Genomic DNA, 16,706 nt, shown 5'->3' on the forward strand with positions numbered 1-16,706 from the left:
ACCGTTTAAACCACACATTCTTAACTAGAGTTTTTAGAAAAAACTTGAACATTAATTTAGTGTATATATTGATTGTATTTGTCACAAAAGAGATTCTTCTATTGCTTTTTTTTTTCATTTGTGTTACAACAGGTGCTTTACTGAAAGAATTCTAGTTTATGAAAAGTTTAAAAAAAAGAGAGAGATCCTAGGCACTAAGAAGTGAGCATTCACACCACAGCTTGAAAAGAATAACTCCTGGGTGGCGCAGTCGGTTGAGCGTCCGACTTCAGCCAGGTCACGATCTCGCGGTCCGTGAGTTCGAGCCCCGCGTCGGGCTCTGGGCTGATGGCTCGGAGCCTGGAGCCTGTTTCCGATTCTGTGTCTCCCTCTCTCTCTGCCCCTCCCCCATTCATGCTCTGTCTCTCTCTGTCCCAAAAATAAATAAACGTTGAAAAAAAAAAAAAATTAAAAAAAAAAAAAAAAAAAGAATAACTCCCAGACTAGCAGTAGTGGTGTAAATCAGAACAACCCCTTTGAAAGACAGTTTATCAATGGCTGTTAAATTTTAAAACATCTGTGCCCTTTAATATAACATCCCACCAAAACATTTGCTGGAATGGTCCTTGTGGCTTGACCACACCAGCTGTGTTTGAGAAAGCAGAAAATCCCATAAATCCATCAATAGGGTATCTCTTTGTGTGTGTGTGTGTGTGTGTATGTGTGTGTGTGTGTGTGTGTGTATTTATGTAAATACATATATGTATGTGTATATATATTCATATATACATATACACATATGTATAGGATGGGAAAAAAACTAGAGAAATATGCACCAAACTTTATGTTTATTTTTGAGTGAGAGAGAGTATGAGTGGGGGAGGGGCAGAGAGAGGGAGACACAGAATCCAAAGCAGGCTCCAGGCTCTGAGCTGTCAACACAGAGCTCAATGTGGGACTGGAACCCATGAACCACGAGATCATGACCTGAGTGGAAGTCGGGCACCCAACCAACTAAGCCACCCATGCGCCCCAAGAAATATGCACCAAACTTTTGATGGTGATTTTCTTAAGCTGGTAGGATTTCAAAGCACTTTCATTGTTAATGTTTCTTTCATATTTTAATTTTGTCTAACTTAGTATTACATTTGTTTGTCATCAGGAAGCTATAAAAATGAAAGTAATTAGATTGCTCAAAAAATGGGCATTCCTGCTAGGTGAATGAGGATAACTGATGCTTGACTCTCATTCTTTCCTCTTTGTTACCCTCATCAGGTGGATCTCTCAACCCACTGTGGGTTCATGGGTGGACTTCAGCGCAACGGCAGCACGGGGCAGACTGCCCCTTACTATGCTACCTCGACTGTGGAAGTGATTTTCCACGTTTCAACTCGGATGCCATCAGACTCAGATGATTCACTCACCAAAAAGGTAAGGAGCCTCTTTGAGGACCACACTTAGCCTCCCTGGTTTGTGGGTGAGGGTCTCCTAGTCCAGATCGAAGGCCTTGGCATAACTATGCACTGAGACTGCTTTCCTCTGGATGCAGCTTCAGTATTGCTCTTCTCAAGCTACAGTTGTAGTTTAATCTGAAATATCTAGCTTGGCGCAAACTGGATAAAGAAACAAATGAAAAGCAATCAATCATTTGAGTCTTAAATGCTGAGATTAAGATTTAGGAAAAGAAAGGGGCTTAAAAGTTGTTAATTTTGGGTCTTCTCTCACCTGACTATTAACTGACAGAAAATAACATAGCTGACCTCTCAGGTTGGCAGAGGTCATAAGATGACCCTGTACTGATGGAGAGCTGAGAAGGCCGGCACCTCTCAAGCTTGCTGGGGGCAATTGGGCAACATCTGCGAAAATGACAAGTGCAAGTATGCTGCAGTCTAAGGGTCCCACCTTCGGCACTGACCTCGTCTCTCTTTCAACTTGGACCTTCTGGATAGTTTTCTCTAGAATTCAGAGGAAACCTCCTCCACTCTGAGGAACCGCCCCAGGGGAACATGATGCTGAACTTTCTGATATCCATGGTGTTCACTTCAGGTGATTCTCTCTTAGAGGTGAGGAGTTCCTTAACAGAAGAGGAATCTTAGTCTGCAAAGCAAGCCTAGAAATCTGACCCACTTCTGTGAGTTTCCATATGAAAGGAACAACTGTAGCTAGCCTGCTAGTGGGTGGCAGAGCAAGCCTGGAATCCTTACCTCACACCCACTCTCTTCCTGCAAGGATGCACAAAAACTGCAGACAGCACCTGAGTGGATGGGAAGGCAGCTTATTCGGGAGCTAAGTTTGCCATTGGAGGACCTACTGTGTTGGTTATAGCCAGGGTCTGGAGACCAACAGACCTGGGCTTAACTGTGTATCCAGTTACTAGCCCATGCCTCAGTTTCCCCATCTACTTAACGAGATTGAAAACAGCCTGTGTGCCAAGGTTGTTGTGAAATAAATGGATAATGCCTGTGAAACTACTTACCATGGTGACTAGTCTAAGATGTCTAATGGTCAGCCTTCATCATTGCCCACCAGTCTAATTGAGTCTTTTTCCTCCTGACTCATTAGGAGGTGATTGATATTGGCCAGCAGACCCCACTATTACCTGCCTCATCTCTTTTCTCTGCGGTTTTGCTTTTTCCTCACTGCAGCCCCAAATGTTTAGACCACCTACATCGGGGATAGTGGTGCTCATAAAACTTCAGAACTCAGACTGTGGCACAATCACAGACAACTTTCACAGTGTCCAAGTGTCTGGGATGTGCAAAGCATGATGGGCTTTCACTGTCTGGGCCACCTGTTAGCATGGCCTTCCACTGGCCGTGTGTTGTTTCCTCAGCCATGGAGGAGCTGTCTTAGGTCTTGGCCTCCCTGGTGGTGGCGTTCTTAGTGAAGGAGACCCTGCTCTATTTCAGATTACCAAGAGCTTAGGCAAGGCTTTCACATCCTTTTTATTTGTAGTACCTTGTAAATTTCTGCTAATCCGCAAATGTGTTGCCATATTCTGATTTTTTTATGACTGAGAACTATTGTTGTTAATAGGTTTACTTAAACTATTTTTTAATTATTTCCTAAGTAGGATTGTCTTTTTTTCTTTCTTTTTCTTTTTTCTTTTCTTTCTTTTTTTCTTTCTTTCTTTCTTTCTTTCTTTCTCTTATTTATTTATTTTGAGAAAAGACATCGTGTTTTCTTGATACAGTGCCTTACTATATAAATAATGTTGCAAGGCTTGGCCTGGTTGAAAGATTCCCTACTGTAATAATCAAAATTCAGCTGATACCTTTTGCAGCTCCTAGATTTAGCATCATTAGTGACAAACTCTCTTTATCAGGATGTCTCACAGCCAGACTGAAAATCAGTCACAGTAACAGCAGCCCACAGTTCCTTGTCTTATTCTAACTAAATTGTCCCTAACAGCTTAAAAATGAGCTGCAAAATTCTAAAGTGATTCATGCTCTCTTCTGCCCCTGTCATGGGGGCACTTTTTCAATTCTGCAATCCGGTTGCAACCCCATACTGAACTCTTGATCCTTCACTGCAGAAATTTGTTAGCTCTAGCTAGATTAGATTTTTCACAGCTAATCTAACTGCTGTAGGGGTTTGCAGAGTGGGGACAGAGCTGTGCTATTGGATTTGTCCAATTCATTTGACTCCAGGACTATAATTGCACTTATGTCTTACAAGGCTTTTATAGCCTCAGGCTGGCCAGCCGCATAAAAAACAAATTGGCAGTGATACAGTACGAGTGAAAAGGGATGAAAGGCCCACATTATCAGTCTCTAGGCAGCACTGTTCTGGCAGGAAGTTTCTTGGTTAATTTACAAATAAAACTTAGATTTTAGGATGGGCACACTGTCAGCTGAACAATGGGGATGTCAGGCCTGACTGTTACTTAGTAAAAGTAGCAGCCGGGCCCACTGAGGAGCAGGAATTCTTCAATCAAACAGACGACTCCTTCTGGAGCCAGCTGGCGATGTAATGCAATTAGTCGGGAAAGGAGGTCAGCCTATTAGGTGTGTACCATGACCAGTGTCACCAGTGCGTGCCGCCTGGCAGCAGCAGGCAGAATGGGCCAGGCAGAGGGACTTTAAAACTCTGTCAGGACGAGAAGTGGCAGGACATGGGGTTGATTTCTTAAGACTTAAGAACCGAGCATTTGTTCCAAGCCTGTTAAGCATCCGCGCGTTCTGGAGCCTGTTGTGCAACTGAAGCAGTAGCTGGCATGAATGACAGCTCCATCCCAGGATGAGACTCATCAGCCTCTCCCAGATTACACGAGTCGTGCCAGCTTGACTTGCGTGCATGCAACAAACTCACTGGTGGACTTCAGTTTGGGGGCCTCGATTCTGAATTCTCCAAAACTCACAAAATGACATCTCTGTAATGAAAGCCCCTTTAAACTGAGCTTCCAGAAGCTTCATGGAAGTTTCCAGAGTGTTCCTTCATATTCTGACACGGTGGACAATTTGGCCAGGTTAGTTTTACTTGTTTCACCTGCTTGTGTTCTTGTCTGAGGTGGAAGAGGGCATGTGTTTGCTCCTTGCTCCAGATCTATCAGTCAGTGGGTCCTGTGGCCTTAGCTCTGAGTTTCGCGAGTTAGCTAATGAAACTATAACTTGTCCAGAGATCTGGGGCACATGACATTGAAAGCAGCTTTGAAAGAATGAATATTGTATCATTGCCACACAAAAATAGCCTTTCCTTACCTACAAAAATGCCACACTGGGAGGACAGGTCTCCCTGGCTGTGGTTCTGAGACTACAGCCCAAACAGAGTTATGAAAGACTTGCTTGGATTATATAATTGAGGAACCTAATTGAGAAAGGCACAGTAAGTGCTAAAGTTCAGTAATCACTGTACTACCTAATGCCTTGCAGCTTATACTTCTGGATTGAGAGGAGCCATCACAGGCGTTAGGGTGCTGGCATTAGGTGGTAGCCCCACATTTGAAGGGTATTCAGTAGATATGTTCTTCCCATTCTGACTTTAGTGCCAGCATTATATCAAGGGGCATACAACCACCTAGAAGGTTGCTTCTCTTTATAGGATGAGAGTAGCCCCACTATCACAATTACCTTTTGCCGGTCTAAATTCCTCCCAAAATTTCAGTTTGATACTATTCCTATTTCCCTTGAAAACATGCCTCTACTGTGTTGCTGGTGATGCTGGCTACCATGTTTTTACTCCAAAAGGATTGAATTTCAGGAGTGTGTTGTGAGGGCCTGGCATGTTCTATTAAAAAGGAAAGAGAAAAGAGAGGTGGAAATAGAGAAACATAGAGAGCTGTTCAGTGTTGCTGTGAGAACCCAGTGTCTTTTTTTTTTTTTCTTTTAACTATTTATGGGTAGAATGGGTTGGCTACACCTTTCACCTGCTACCCTTCTAGCCTTTACATGTCAGAGGGGGAGAAGAAGAAAAAAAGAATCATACTAGATAATTTTATATTTAGAAAGTCTTAGGCACCATTAAATTGTTCTGGATCATCATGACTCGTACTGAATACCCACAGTTACATTTGTCCCAGAGTTCATGTTCAGAATAGTTGAATCGGGCACCCCTCACTGTAGGGGCCACCTGCAGATGCACCTGTACCTCCCTAGAGCAAAGGTACTGGCATAAGTCTTTTTTAAAAAAAAAATTGACTTAGGGGCGCCTGGGTGGCTCAGTCAGTTGAGCATCCAACTTCGGCTCAGGTCATGATCTCACTGTCAGTGAGTTCGAGCCCCGCGTCGGGCTCTGTACTGACAGCTCAGAGCCTGGAACTGTTTCAGATTCTGTGTCTCCCTCTCTCTCTGCCCCTCTCCCACTCATGCTCTGTCTCTCTGTCTCTCTCTCTCTCTCTCTGTCAAAAATAAATAAACATTAAAAAAAATTGAGAGTAAAAAAAAATTGACTTACACAGTCATTCCCAGAAACATGAAAGAGTGAAGAATAAGAAAGCATTGCAGCAAACCAACTTCCTTTAACTTTGTAAATGGAAAGGAGGCCATGTTGGGGGTCACCTTGGTTTTTTCTTTTGTGATCAAAAGACACGGTGCCCCTGAATTTAGTCATGTTTGGGGGGGTTCGTCTATTAAATAAGCTAGGAAGCCAGAAATACTTTTTTCGTGGTGGTAGATAGCATTCTCCTGCAGTGTGTGGGAGAACCAAACCTTAGATTTTCCATAGGTGTCCAAGGACCTTCACCAGTCAGCTTTTATGGTTGTAGGACTTCAATTTTGGCCAACATTTTAGTCTTTATAATCTAGTTTCTTTTAGTCACATTTTCAGGCTTATTTCATCTGTGGCTTTCTCCAGCCCAGGATGTGCAGTCATTATGCAGGAGCTTTATCAAAGACGTTCTTGCGTCTGAAGAGCTTGGCCCGGGAGGAAGTCTCAAAGGGCCCCTTCCCCTGCTCAGAGAGGCCAGGAGTCTCTGACTTGTTTTTGGACTTGATGGCCTCTTTGTGTATAAAATGACAAAAACAGTGGGCCACACTATCTGAGCTGTGGCAGTACACCTGGCTTAGGTGGCTGTGAGCAGTAGGAATGGCACTGAGAGACCTGGCCAGGCCCGCCGTGCTGCTCACTGTTCATGCACCTTGTATAGGTGCTGCCTTTGCCTTCCTGAGCCCCATCTCCTTCTTGTCACGTAACAGAAAGATGATGTCTCCTGCCTCAGAGAGTACGCGGAAAGGCTAAAGAAAATAATACATGCGAACATACTTTCTGGATAGGAAGGCACTCTTTGAAGGCTAGGTACTAGTGTTCTTATTAAATTGAAGTCGTGTTTATTAGTTTCTTAAACAAAGGTAATTTATGCAAACTTTTTCTTAAACCTTTGTCACAAATCTAGTTCTTATACATTTGGTAATTGTGTTAGAGTGGCTTATGTTCTCTTGTATTCAAATTTTTTTCTTAATAACCATCAAATTAAGAATGTTATGAAGCCGTATTGTAATATGGAATAAAAGGATCATGTTGTTAATTGTTTAGAAACACGCTCAGCAATATGAAACATAAGGCTTTAATGCAAGAGTAAAATTCAATTTAACAAAATCCTCGAAAAGGTGTTGTCCCCATCCAGGCATAACGTACCTTCTGTGCTTCTATGCATCATCTCAATGCTAGTGTAGTTCATAAAAAGTGAGAGGTGTTTTCATGTACTTGTGTTTTTTTTAATCCTCATAGAAGACAGCAGTGTTATACCTTTGTTTGGTAGTGAAATACTTTTGCCTCTGAGTATTATAATTCAATTTGTAAGCCACGACCCCTCATAAACTGCTGTTATCACTCTGATTAATAAAGAGCCAATTGGCCATTGCAGCTTCGTCACTTGGGGAATGACGAGGTCCACATCGTCTGGTCTGAACACTCCAGGGACTACCGCAGGGGCATTATCCCGACTGCCTTTGGAGACGTTTCAATCATTATTTACCCAGTGAAGAATCACATGTTCTTTATCGCGATCACGAAGAAACCCGAGGTACGTTTTCACTGCATTATCACGCTGACTCATACAGCATTTGCCATACAATTCACTGTTTTTGAGAAACAGTGATATAAATATGTTAAAGGGGACTTTTGTCCAACTGGTGAATGTCTCACATGTATCTGAATTACACATGCTATAAAGAAATTCAGTATGAATTGAGATTTTCAGAGTATCTTTCCTCATGAGCACAGAATTCTGTATTTTATTACTAGACTCTTTAAAAATTAGAACATAAACACATTCATGATATTTTAAATGTTTTAAATTTAATTTTTTTTAATTAAAAAAATTTTAATTTTATATCTGGGACACATTGATTAATAATAATAATAATAATAATAATAATAATAATAATAATAATAAAAGTTGAAAGAACCCCATGTCACATCAAGCATTTTGTGGCTGGCCACGGGTACAGAATTCGACCTGGCATGACAAACAGGCACTGCTCACCGAGCCTCTGACTGCTGCTAATAGGGGTCAATCCTGAAGGATTGCAGGCATGTCTGTGAAGAGGTTAGGCCTCTGCAACACAGCCCATGTGATGACTTTTAACAATTGAAGCACCTTGCCACTGGATCAATGCAACCATGTCAATTGGTATCGATCATGGGAATGGCTGGAACAATCCAATGGTTATGTGCCCTGTAGTAAATTGGCTGGGGCTTCGATCCTTGCCATGCCTTTACTGGTATTTTAGCCATGCTTTATATAATGACTTGTTTTTGTGTTGGAATTATTAATAGAAGGGTTCATTTTTAAGTTTTTAATTAAATGTTAGGCATAGTTAAGTCACTCCTCAAGAAAACAACTTCATGCTCTAGCTTGGTATTAAGTGTGATCTTCATTTTTGTTCCAAATTGTTCTACTAAAGAGGTTAAAAGTTACCATTCTAAACCCTCTGTTTTTGAGCTTTAAAATAAGCGGTAACTGTCATTTACTGGGATTTTAATATAATCTTTGGTGTTAAAGCTGTAAGCATTAAAGAGCTAAGAAATGAAAGGTGCTTCAAACCGTAGCTGGCTCAGAGTAAAAGCTGTTGGATATTATTACTATTACTGCTGTTATTTTTCTATTACAGTCACTACCATGAAAAGAGAGTAAATAATGAATCCCAAGTGTAACATGCTTATCATTTCTCAGTCTAGACACAGTGTGGGTTACCTTCTGAATTTAGGAAAGTCTCACTCTGGCCGGTGAGGCGCCTGACATAAAGAAAATCCTCTTTTCTATTCAGGGAGTGAAGATGCCTCAAGTTCTTCATAGTAAATATTGGTGTTATCTTTCTTTTTTTTTTTCCTATTGTTTACTTATTTCAGAGAGGGAGACTGCACACATGCGTGTATAGGAGGGGCAGAGAATGGGATACAGAGAGAATCCCAAGCAGGCTCCATGCTTTCAGCACGGAGCCTGACGTGGGGCTTGATCCCACAAACCATGAGATCATATCCTGAGCTGAAATCAAGAGTCAGACACTTAACTGACCCCTTGGTGTTATATTTGATTCACGTTTTTGTGTGTGTGAAGTTTTCACTCTCGTGTAAGAAAATGGCTCTGAGTGCTAATAACATTTGTGTCTGTCCAGGAAGAACACTAACGTTTTCAGCAGAAAACATTAATATTAGATTCAGTGTCCTATAGCTTCCAAACCGGGAAAATGTGGTTCTTTAATATTTAGTATGGATTAACTGGCTTCATTAGTTCATTTTCAACACATGGCCCTGTAAAACATCATTTAGCATCCTAAAAACATCTCCTTTATTTTTGTAGTAAATAAAGAAATATAAAAGGTATTTCAATTCATTTTATAGTGTGAAGAGTGACACTTTAAACTTTCTTTGAAAGTGATTTTTAAAAAGGTATTAAATTTTTAACACATGAAAACAAGTACTAACATACCTTTTTAAAATTTCTTTAGAGAATGTAAGTTTTATAAATTTGGTCATAAATTTTGACAAGATGAATTGAGCAAATCGCTGTCTTAATATTTCAATTCAAAAAGCCTAAAGGGAAGAAGAGAATAATGGCCAACTGAAAATTTAGCGTTATCCCCACATTTAAAGTACAAACCATTACAATGTAATAAAATTAATCCAGACATTTCCAGGGCAAGTGTGGCTGACCTTTTGTTCACCAACCACTGACCCCAGGGTGAATGCAAGAGGCTTGTGGAGGGAAAGTCTGTTTGTTTGGCTTCAGTCCCTGGTATTTAAATTGCATTCCCTAATCAAATGAAAAGGCTGTCCTCTCTATCAGGTTACAGAATCCATGGCAACATTTGGCCTTTTATATCCATAATGTTAGCCTTTTTGTTTGCATCTAAGTAGAGACACCTGGAGCAATGTTAACATTAACCGATTTAGCATTAATAGCTTCATTATATAAGAATTTCTGATCAGATAGCTGTTACTTTTGTTATATTGCTTCAGCTTGTATTGTTGTCATTTTTTATCTCCCTGCTTGGCAACCAGGCAATGATTTGCAAATTTTTTTTGTCTTGATTAATTAAGCAATATAATTATCAGTAACCGTGATGCAGTCTTTGCTCAACAAAGCTTCTGAGAGAAAACAATGGTAAGTCTGTTAGTATGAATGCATTCCACGCGTCCCAGATGCATGAGGATATTATGGACAATGAGGGGAAAGGCCGCCTGTGAGCGAGGACAAAGGGTGCCACGCAGACTCGACACACTGCACATACCGCCAGGGACATGCTGCGGGCTCCCTGGGACACAGACGCCTCGTTAGATTACAGCTAGTCAGCAGAGATTAATTCTCAGCCATTTGGTGCAATAATTTACCCATTCCCCAGTCTTTTAACTAGTGCTCCTCACTGTGGAAGTAAAGGCTTTGTACTCAAAAGGTTTATTTAACCTTGCCTACTTTTACGGGTCTCCACCAAAATTGTTATTTTTGTTTAAAAATTGTATTGATGCAGCCACTTGAAATTGAGGAATATGCTTTTGGAGGAGGACAGGATTATGCACAAGTTTCAACAATTGTAGGTAGAGTCAAAGGCATTTCTTTTAGCACCTGTATATTTCAGCTGAATATAGTATGACTCTGGTCTAAGTCCATTTATTTTACTGGTCTCTGGGCAGCCATACTTCTCTAAGAATAATTTTAATCCTTTTTTAGGAGGGGGGGAAAAAACCTCATCAGTACACAAAAGTCCTGCTCATTGGGTAGAGTCATGCATATTCAAATTGTACTTTCATTCACTCAGCCTCATTAATAGCGTATGTAATAATGTAGGGCTATTTGTAATACAAGCTCACAGGCAGCATTGCTTCCAAGTCCTTTGAAATTTAACATATTTCGCTTTTTCATTCCATACACCTCCCTTAAATATACAAATTATGTGCCTGGCAGAATCCGCCTCCTCTTAATAATACACAGCACTTGCGAAATGGTATGTTGAAGAAATGTGGGTGTGCTTGTGTGAGCACAGAAAACCCTTGCATCTGAGAGGCCACTCACTTCTTGAGCTTTTTATTGAACTTAAATAAATAAATAAATAAATAAATAAATAAATAAATAAATAAATATCAGTGTGTTTAGCCACATGATTTCATTGCTAAATTACTTTCAAAGTAAGTTCACCTCTATAAACATTGACACAGTAGTCTTTGGTCACAGAAAAGAAATGTGCTGCTATCAGATTGGGCTTTTTTTTTTACTTCTACTTTTATTACTAAGTCAGGGAAGATTTGCATATAGAGCAGAACATGTGTGCCTAAAAGTGTTTGTTCTGTAAAAAAGGGGTTCATAAAGCTTCCATATTGCAGTGAGGACCCGTGTTGCTTTTCTTTTTCAGTAACTGAAAATAATTTTGATGCTCAAAACATTTTTGCCTTTATGAATTTGTGAAGGTAGGTTTCAGTGTTTCTGTCATGTTTACCTCCAGGCACATTAGTGACTGGCTAGCGACTGGCCAGAGGGCGGATGTGCTGAAGCAGCCTTGACCAGGAGCAGTTAAGACAAGAGGCAGCTTTGGTGAAGCCAAGGGTCCTCTTCATCACCTCAGCCAGAATGTCGGTTTTGTAAATGAAAAGACGTGTTAATGTCCTCCAACCTCTACTTTCTTGGCCCTGGTATATTTGGACGTGGGAGAAAAATGGATGATTCAGTCACTTCTGAGCAGTATAGGCAGGAAAGAATGCTAGGAGACCGGGTAGGGGGCCAGGGTTCCAGTTCCTGTGCTGCACAAGTGGGTGGGGTGTCTTGGGCAGGTCTCTTAATTTCTTTGGACTTTTATTTCCTCAGCTGTAACACTCACTGGGGACAGAGGTCTCTCTGCAGTCCTTTTTAGGGATTTTAAGTGCCCCTTTAAGATGATGGGCCCTGTTGGATCATCCTGTTCCCAGATGTCTGTCCTTTCCCCAAGCTGCCCCAATTCACCACGTTGCTGTCAAGGTGGTATTTGGCTTCCTTGCAGGCTCAGCAGCTACTGGGAGTGTGTGACTGTATGCACATGTGCATGCGTGTGCGCATCCCTCTTTAGGAAGGCAGCTAGCCCAGGACCTTCACCTGGAGCCAGTGCCTAGAAATGCTGGTTAAGGTTGATCCACCAGAAATCATAAGGGCATTTGCAGATGCAAGGTCAAGAATGGCCAGTATTTGCACCTGTGTTTGAAAGGAAATCTTTTACTAGTGTGGCTTCATTATATATGGACTATGTTTCACTGCAACATGGTTATGGAAATTTCTTTTTATTTCATATGTGTAATTTTCTTAAATATTTGTCTCAACCCCAACCAAATAACCTTTTTGAGATTAAGTCATATCCTTTAAAACACTCTGGGAAATTCTCAGGGAAAATAACTTGTTAACTTCCTAATATGTGAAGAAGCATTTATTTTGAAAGAAAACTGAGGGGCACCTGGGTAGCCCAGTCAGTTAAGCATCTGACTCTTGGTTTCAGCTCAGGTCATAATCTTGCAGCTTCATGGGTTCGAGCCCCGCATTCGCCCCAGTGTTGGCACTGTGGAGCCTGCTTAGGATTCTCTCTTTTCCCGTCTCTCTCTGCCTCTCCCCCACTTATGCTGTCTCTGTCTCCCTCAAAATAAATAAATAAATAAAAAGATAACTGAAAACACTGAATAACCAGAATTTACTGAAATACATTATTTTTTTTTTAAGATTTTATTTTTTTACGTAATCTCTACACCCTACATGGGGCTTGAACTTACAACCCCGAGATCAAACATCACATGTTCTACTGACTGAGCCAGCCAGGCACCCCTAAGATACGCTATTAAATGGGTTACTGCAATAGATTCTGTTTTGGTAATTTATTGTTAATTGTTATTGGGGCTTTCTTAGTAAAGGAATGACATTGGGAACTTGGGGAAAGGCAGCTGTCATTTGCAGATGTTATATCAAAAACAAATTTCTTCTCTACTTCATTGCCACTCCTAATTAGAGGAATTCCCTGGATACAAGGGATTTATATTATTTCTTTTGTCTGGTTTTTGAAAGACTATCTGAGTCACCCACAAGCAGTTGCCAAAGAATAATAAAGAACATTTATTTATATGATAAGCCTCAATACAGATGGAAAAAAATCTATAGCCTATTATTAACTCTGAGCTCCTGTTTTATCCTTTACAACAATTTGGCTATTGAGAATTCTTTCTGCATTGATTTCTCTCAAAAGTTGGCATTGTTTTCCCTTTTTTTTTTTCAGTTGTCCTTTGATATATACGTCTCTCTCTCTCTCCTTTGCCTTATCCTTATCCTCCCTCCCTCGGCAGCCAGAGCCAGCTTACGTGAACATACACCGAGTGGCAAATGGTAGAGCCCGTTTTGTGTCAGAAACCAAGACCTCTGAGCTGCCTCTGTAGGAAGGGCCTTCTGGACAAGAGACCAGACGTGTTCTCCGCATCCTTTGGTCAGGGTGTCACAAGCACACAGAACTCCTCTGTGAGAAGGAAACAAGGCCACTGCCCCTGGAATCCAAGAACTTACCCTGAAAGGCTTATTTTCTGTGCTGTCCTTCATTAGCTTGTTGTTTGTTGTTGTAGGGGGTTTTGTTGTCTGGGTTTCTTCATACGTACTTCCATTACAACTGCGTGTCACTGATTATGGACTGCTTTTAGCATAAATCGTAGGAAGAATTGCACTTATTGGGGCGCCTGGGTGGCTCAGTCAGTTAAGCGTCCAACTTCGGCTCAGGTCATGATCTCACAGTTCATGAGTTCGAGCCCCCCGTCAGGCTCTGTGCTGACAGCTCAGAGCCTGGAGCCTATTTCAGATTCTGTGTCTCCCTCTCTCTCTGCCCCTCCCCTGCTCAAGCTCTGTCTCTCTCTGTCTCAAAAATAAATAAACATTAAAAAATTAAAAAAAAAAAGAATTGCACTTATTATCTAAGGAATATATTTAAAATTCTTTTAAGTGTGATGTTACTAAAAATAGGAAGGGTTATTCTTTCTTATTTTTTTATTTGTTATAATTGTCACCTGGACTGGGCAACGCTGAATAATTTTAGACTGCAAATAGCTCCTTGATTTTCCTCTTTGGAATAAAGATGCCCACTTCCCCTAACCCTGCAAGTACTGAGGAGAGACACTCATTTGTTATGATTAGTAAAACTAATAGTTTCATCCTTCTTTGTTCCTGTCTGAGTCTCCTCAAGTGTGACTCTTCCTCTGTTTCTAGGTGCTGATCTCAAAATAGGTTTAGCCAATCTTGGCAGTTTTTACATCTCTGTGTTTTAACTGTGGAGCCTTTTCTCAGACCCACTAAATGAAAGAAGAGGTGTAGCAGCAGAAGCCTGCTCAAGACCTAAGACCACACCATAGCCCTTTCATCCTGGCCTTTCAGGCATCTCCATGAAGCAAATGATAGCCAGTCACAATGTGACCTTGTTCTAGAAATGTACAGCGGGGACAACAGACTTGGTTAATGGCCAGTGGTCAGAGCCTCAGGATCTGGACGCCTTCTGTCAGTCATTCAGGCAGCATATCTATTAAGGCTGCTTCATGCCAGATACTGTGTCAAGGGCTGGCAATCTCATACTCCCGGAATCCCAGTTTTAGTAAGGGAGACAGCCAACAAGTAAGTAAGTAAACGGTTCAATTAGAGACTTTCAGATAGGAGCTTTGGTGTTATAAAGAAGATAAAACAGAGTGATAGGATGGACCAGAAGGCGGCTGCTTTAATTCATGTAGGGTGAATTCTAGTTTCCAATCCAGCATGTAGGGAACTTAGAAGTCATCACTCCCATTCTAACAACATGAGAAAAGCTGAACAAACTGAAAATCAACAACTCTTCTTTGATGCATCAGAGAATTGAAGTCACAAGGAAAATCACTGCTCCCAAAATTGTAGTGACAGAGAGTCACAACTTGCCATAGCAGAAGGCCAGGAACAGAAACCCCTGGGGAATCAATGACAAGATAGGAAAATGTCAGCTCTAGTTTACCGATTGCTGGAGGCTCCATGTACACAAATTTGAGAGTTAGAGTCAAGAGGGGCCTGGTCTTTGGGAGACCCCCCCACTTTTGTGTGTTTTCCCTCTAGGAGTCCTACCACTTTCTCACAAAACCTACCACTTTTCTCACATGATGAGGAAAAACCCATCATGCTTCAGTAGAGGGAGGGAAAGAAGCCATTTTGAAATACACCTAGAGCATTCTGTTCTTCTGAATGAGATCTGTCCTCAAGAGGAAATGTTTTACCAGAGCCTTACCTACTGGGGTTTTACCAGAACCAACTCAAGCTCCCTCTAGCTTTGCTGTCTCACATAAGGAGGAAGTATGTGTGTTTGGCAGGGAGTGGGAAGCACTTGTGAAGGTCCCAGCCCAGAGACACAGGCTCACTGAGAGACTGAGACCTGATCATAGGTCTGTGGGACACTTCTCCCCCACACCTTATCACTACATCAAAAGGACATTTGTACACTAACAACTGAAAGAACCGCACATCTAAGACCTTGTTTAAGAGGGACAGGGGAGACAAAAACACGGGCATACAAGGAGATTTTAGCCTTTGACACCATCATCTGCAGCTTCAGCAGACAATAAAGACAGCCTAACTCCGAGACAGACAAACATAAAGTGTCACACTAAAGGCTGATTTACTTCAGTTCCTCTTACATGGTATATTCTATTTAGCTTCCCACAAAAAAAAAAAAAAAAAAAAAAAATTACAAGGCATACTAAAAGTCAAAAACAAACAAACAAACCCAGCTTCAAGAGACAGAGCTTGCAAGCATCAGAATCAGACTCAGATTTGGCAGAGATTTTGAAATTATCAGACCAGGAATTTAAAATAACTATGATTACTGTGTCAGGGCTTATAATAGAAAAAGTGGACAGCATGCAAGAAGAGATGACCAATGTAGCAGAGATATAGAAACTCTAAGAAAGAGTTGAAATGCTAGAAGAAAAAAACACAGAAATGAAGAATGCTCATCAATCAACTGGACAGCTGAGGAAAGGAACTGTGAGCTTAAACATAAGTCAGTAGAAACCCTGAAACTGAACTACAAAAGGAAAAAGGATAAAAAAAAAAAAAAAGCTGAGCAAAACATTGAAGACCTATGGGCCAATTATAAAAGGTGTAATATACACCTAATGGGAATACCAAGAGCAAGAGAATGGTAGAGAAGAAATATTTGAATTTATAAGTAAATATACTTTATATAATATATTTTAATATACATGAGAATTTTTCAAATTAATGACAGATACCAAACCACAGATGCAGAAAACATAGGGAATAAATACCAAGTAGGGTAAATACTAAAATATCTATACCTAGGTATATCATATTTGTACTATATGTTATAAATTGAATATTTTTGCCCCTCTAGAATTCATTTTTTGAAACTCAACCCCCAAGTGTGATGGTATTTGGAGATGGGGCCTTTGGGAGGTGATTAGGTCATCAGGGTGAAGCCCTCAGGAATGAGATCAGTCTTAAAAGATACTCCAGAGCATTCCCTTACCACTTCCTCCATGTGAGGACACAGAGACAGCCATCTGTGAAGCAGGAAGCAGGCTGTCACCAGACACCAAGTCTCCTGACATCTTAATCTTGGACTTCCCAGCCTCCAGAATTGTGAGAAACTAATTTCTGTTGTTTATAAACCACCCAGTGTATGATACGTTGTTATAGCAGCCCAGACTAAGGTACTACCAAAAATCAAAAACAAAGGGAAAATCTTGAAAGAAACCAGAGTTAAAACATAACTGTAGAGGAGCAAGCCCAAATATTACAGTGGACCTCTCTTCAGAAATCATATAAGAAAAAA

At 40.9% G+C, this 16,706-nt stretch overlaps 1 protein-coding gene across 6 annotated transcripts in view; it reads left to right on the forward strand.

Annotated features, from left to right (window-relative positions):
• The window catches only part of RALGAPA2 (Ral GTPase activating protein catalytic subunit alpha 2), a 328,194-nt gene that overhangs the window by 214,281 nt on the left and 97,207 nt on the right, over nucleotides 1–16,706 (forward strand). For all 6 annotated transcript variants that reach the window (XM_086701563.1, XM_086701564.1, XM_086701566.1 and 3 more), the window contains 2 exons: nucleotides 1,255–1,410; nucleotides 7,280–7,438. In XM_086701563.1, the coding sequence (XP_086557689.1) occupies nucleotides 1,255–1,410; nucleotides 7,280–7,438 (315 nt within the window). The remainder of the gene's footprint in view (nucleotides 1–1,254; nucleotides 1,411–7,279; nucleotides 7,439–16,706) is intronic.

This window comes from Puma concolor, chromosome A3, assembly GCF_028749965.1.
Source record: "Puma concolor isolate L17-30 chromosome A3, mPumCon1.1.hap2, whole genome shotgun sequence".
Lineage (NCBI taxonomy): Eukaryota > Metazoa > Chordata > Mammalia > Carnivora > Felidae > Puma > Puma concolor.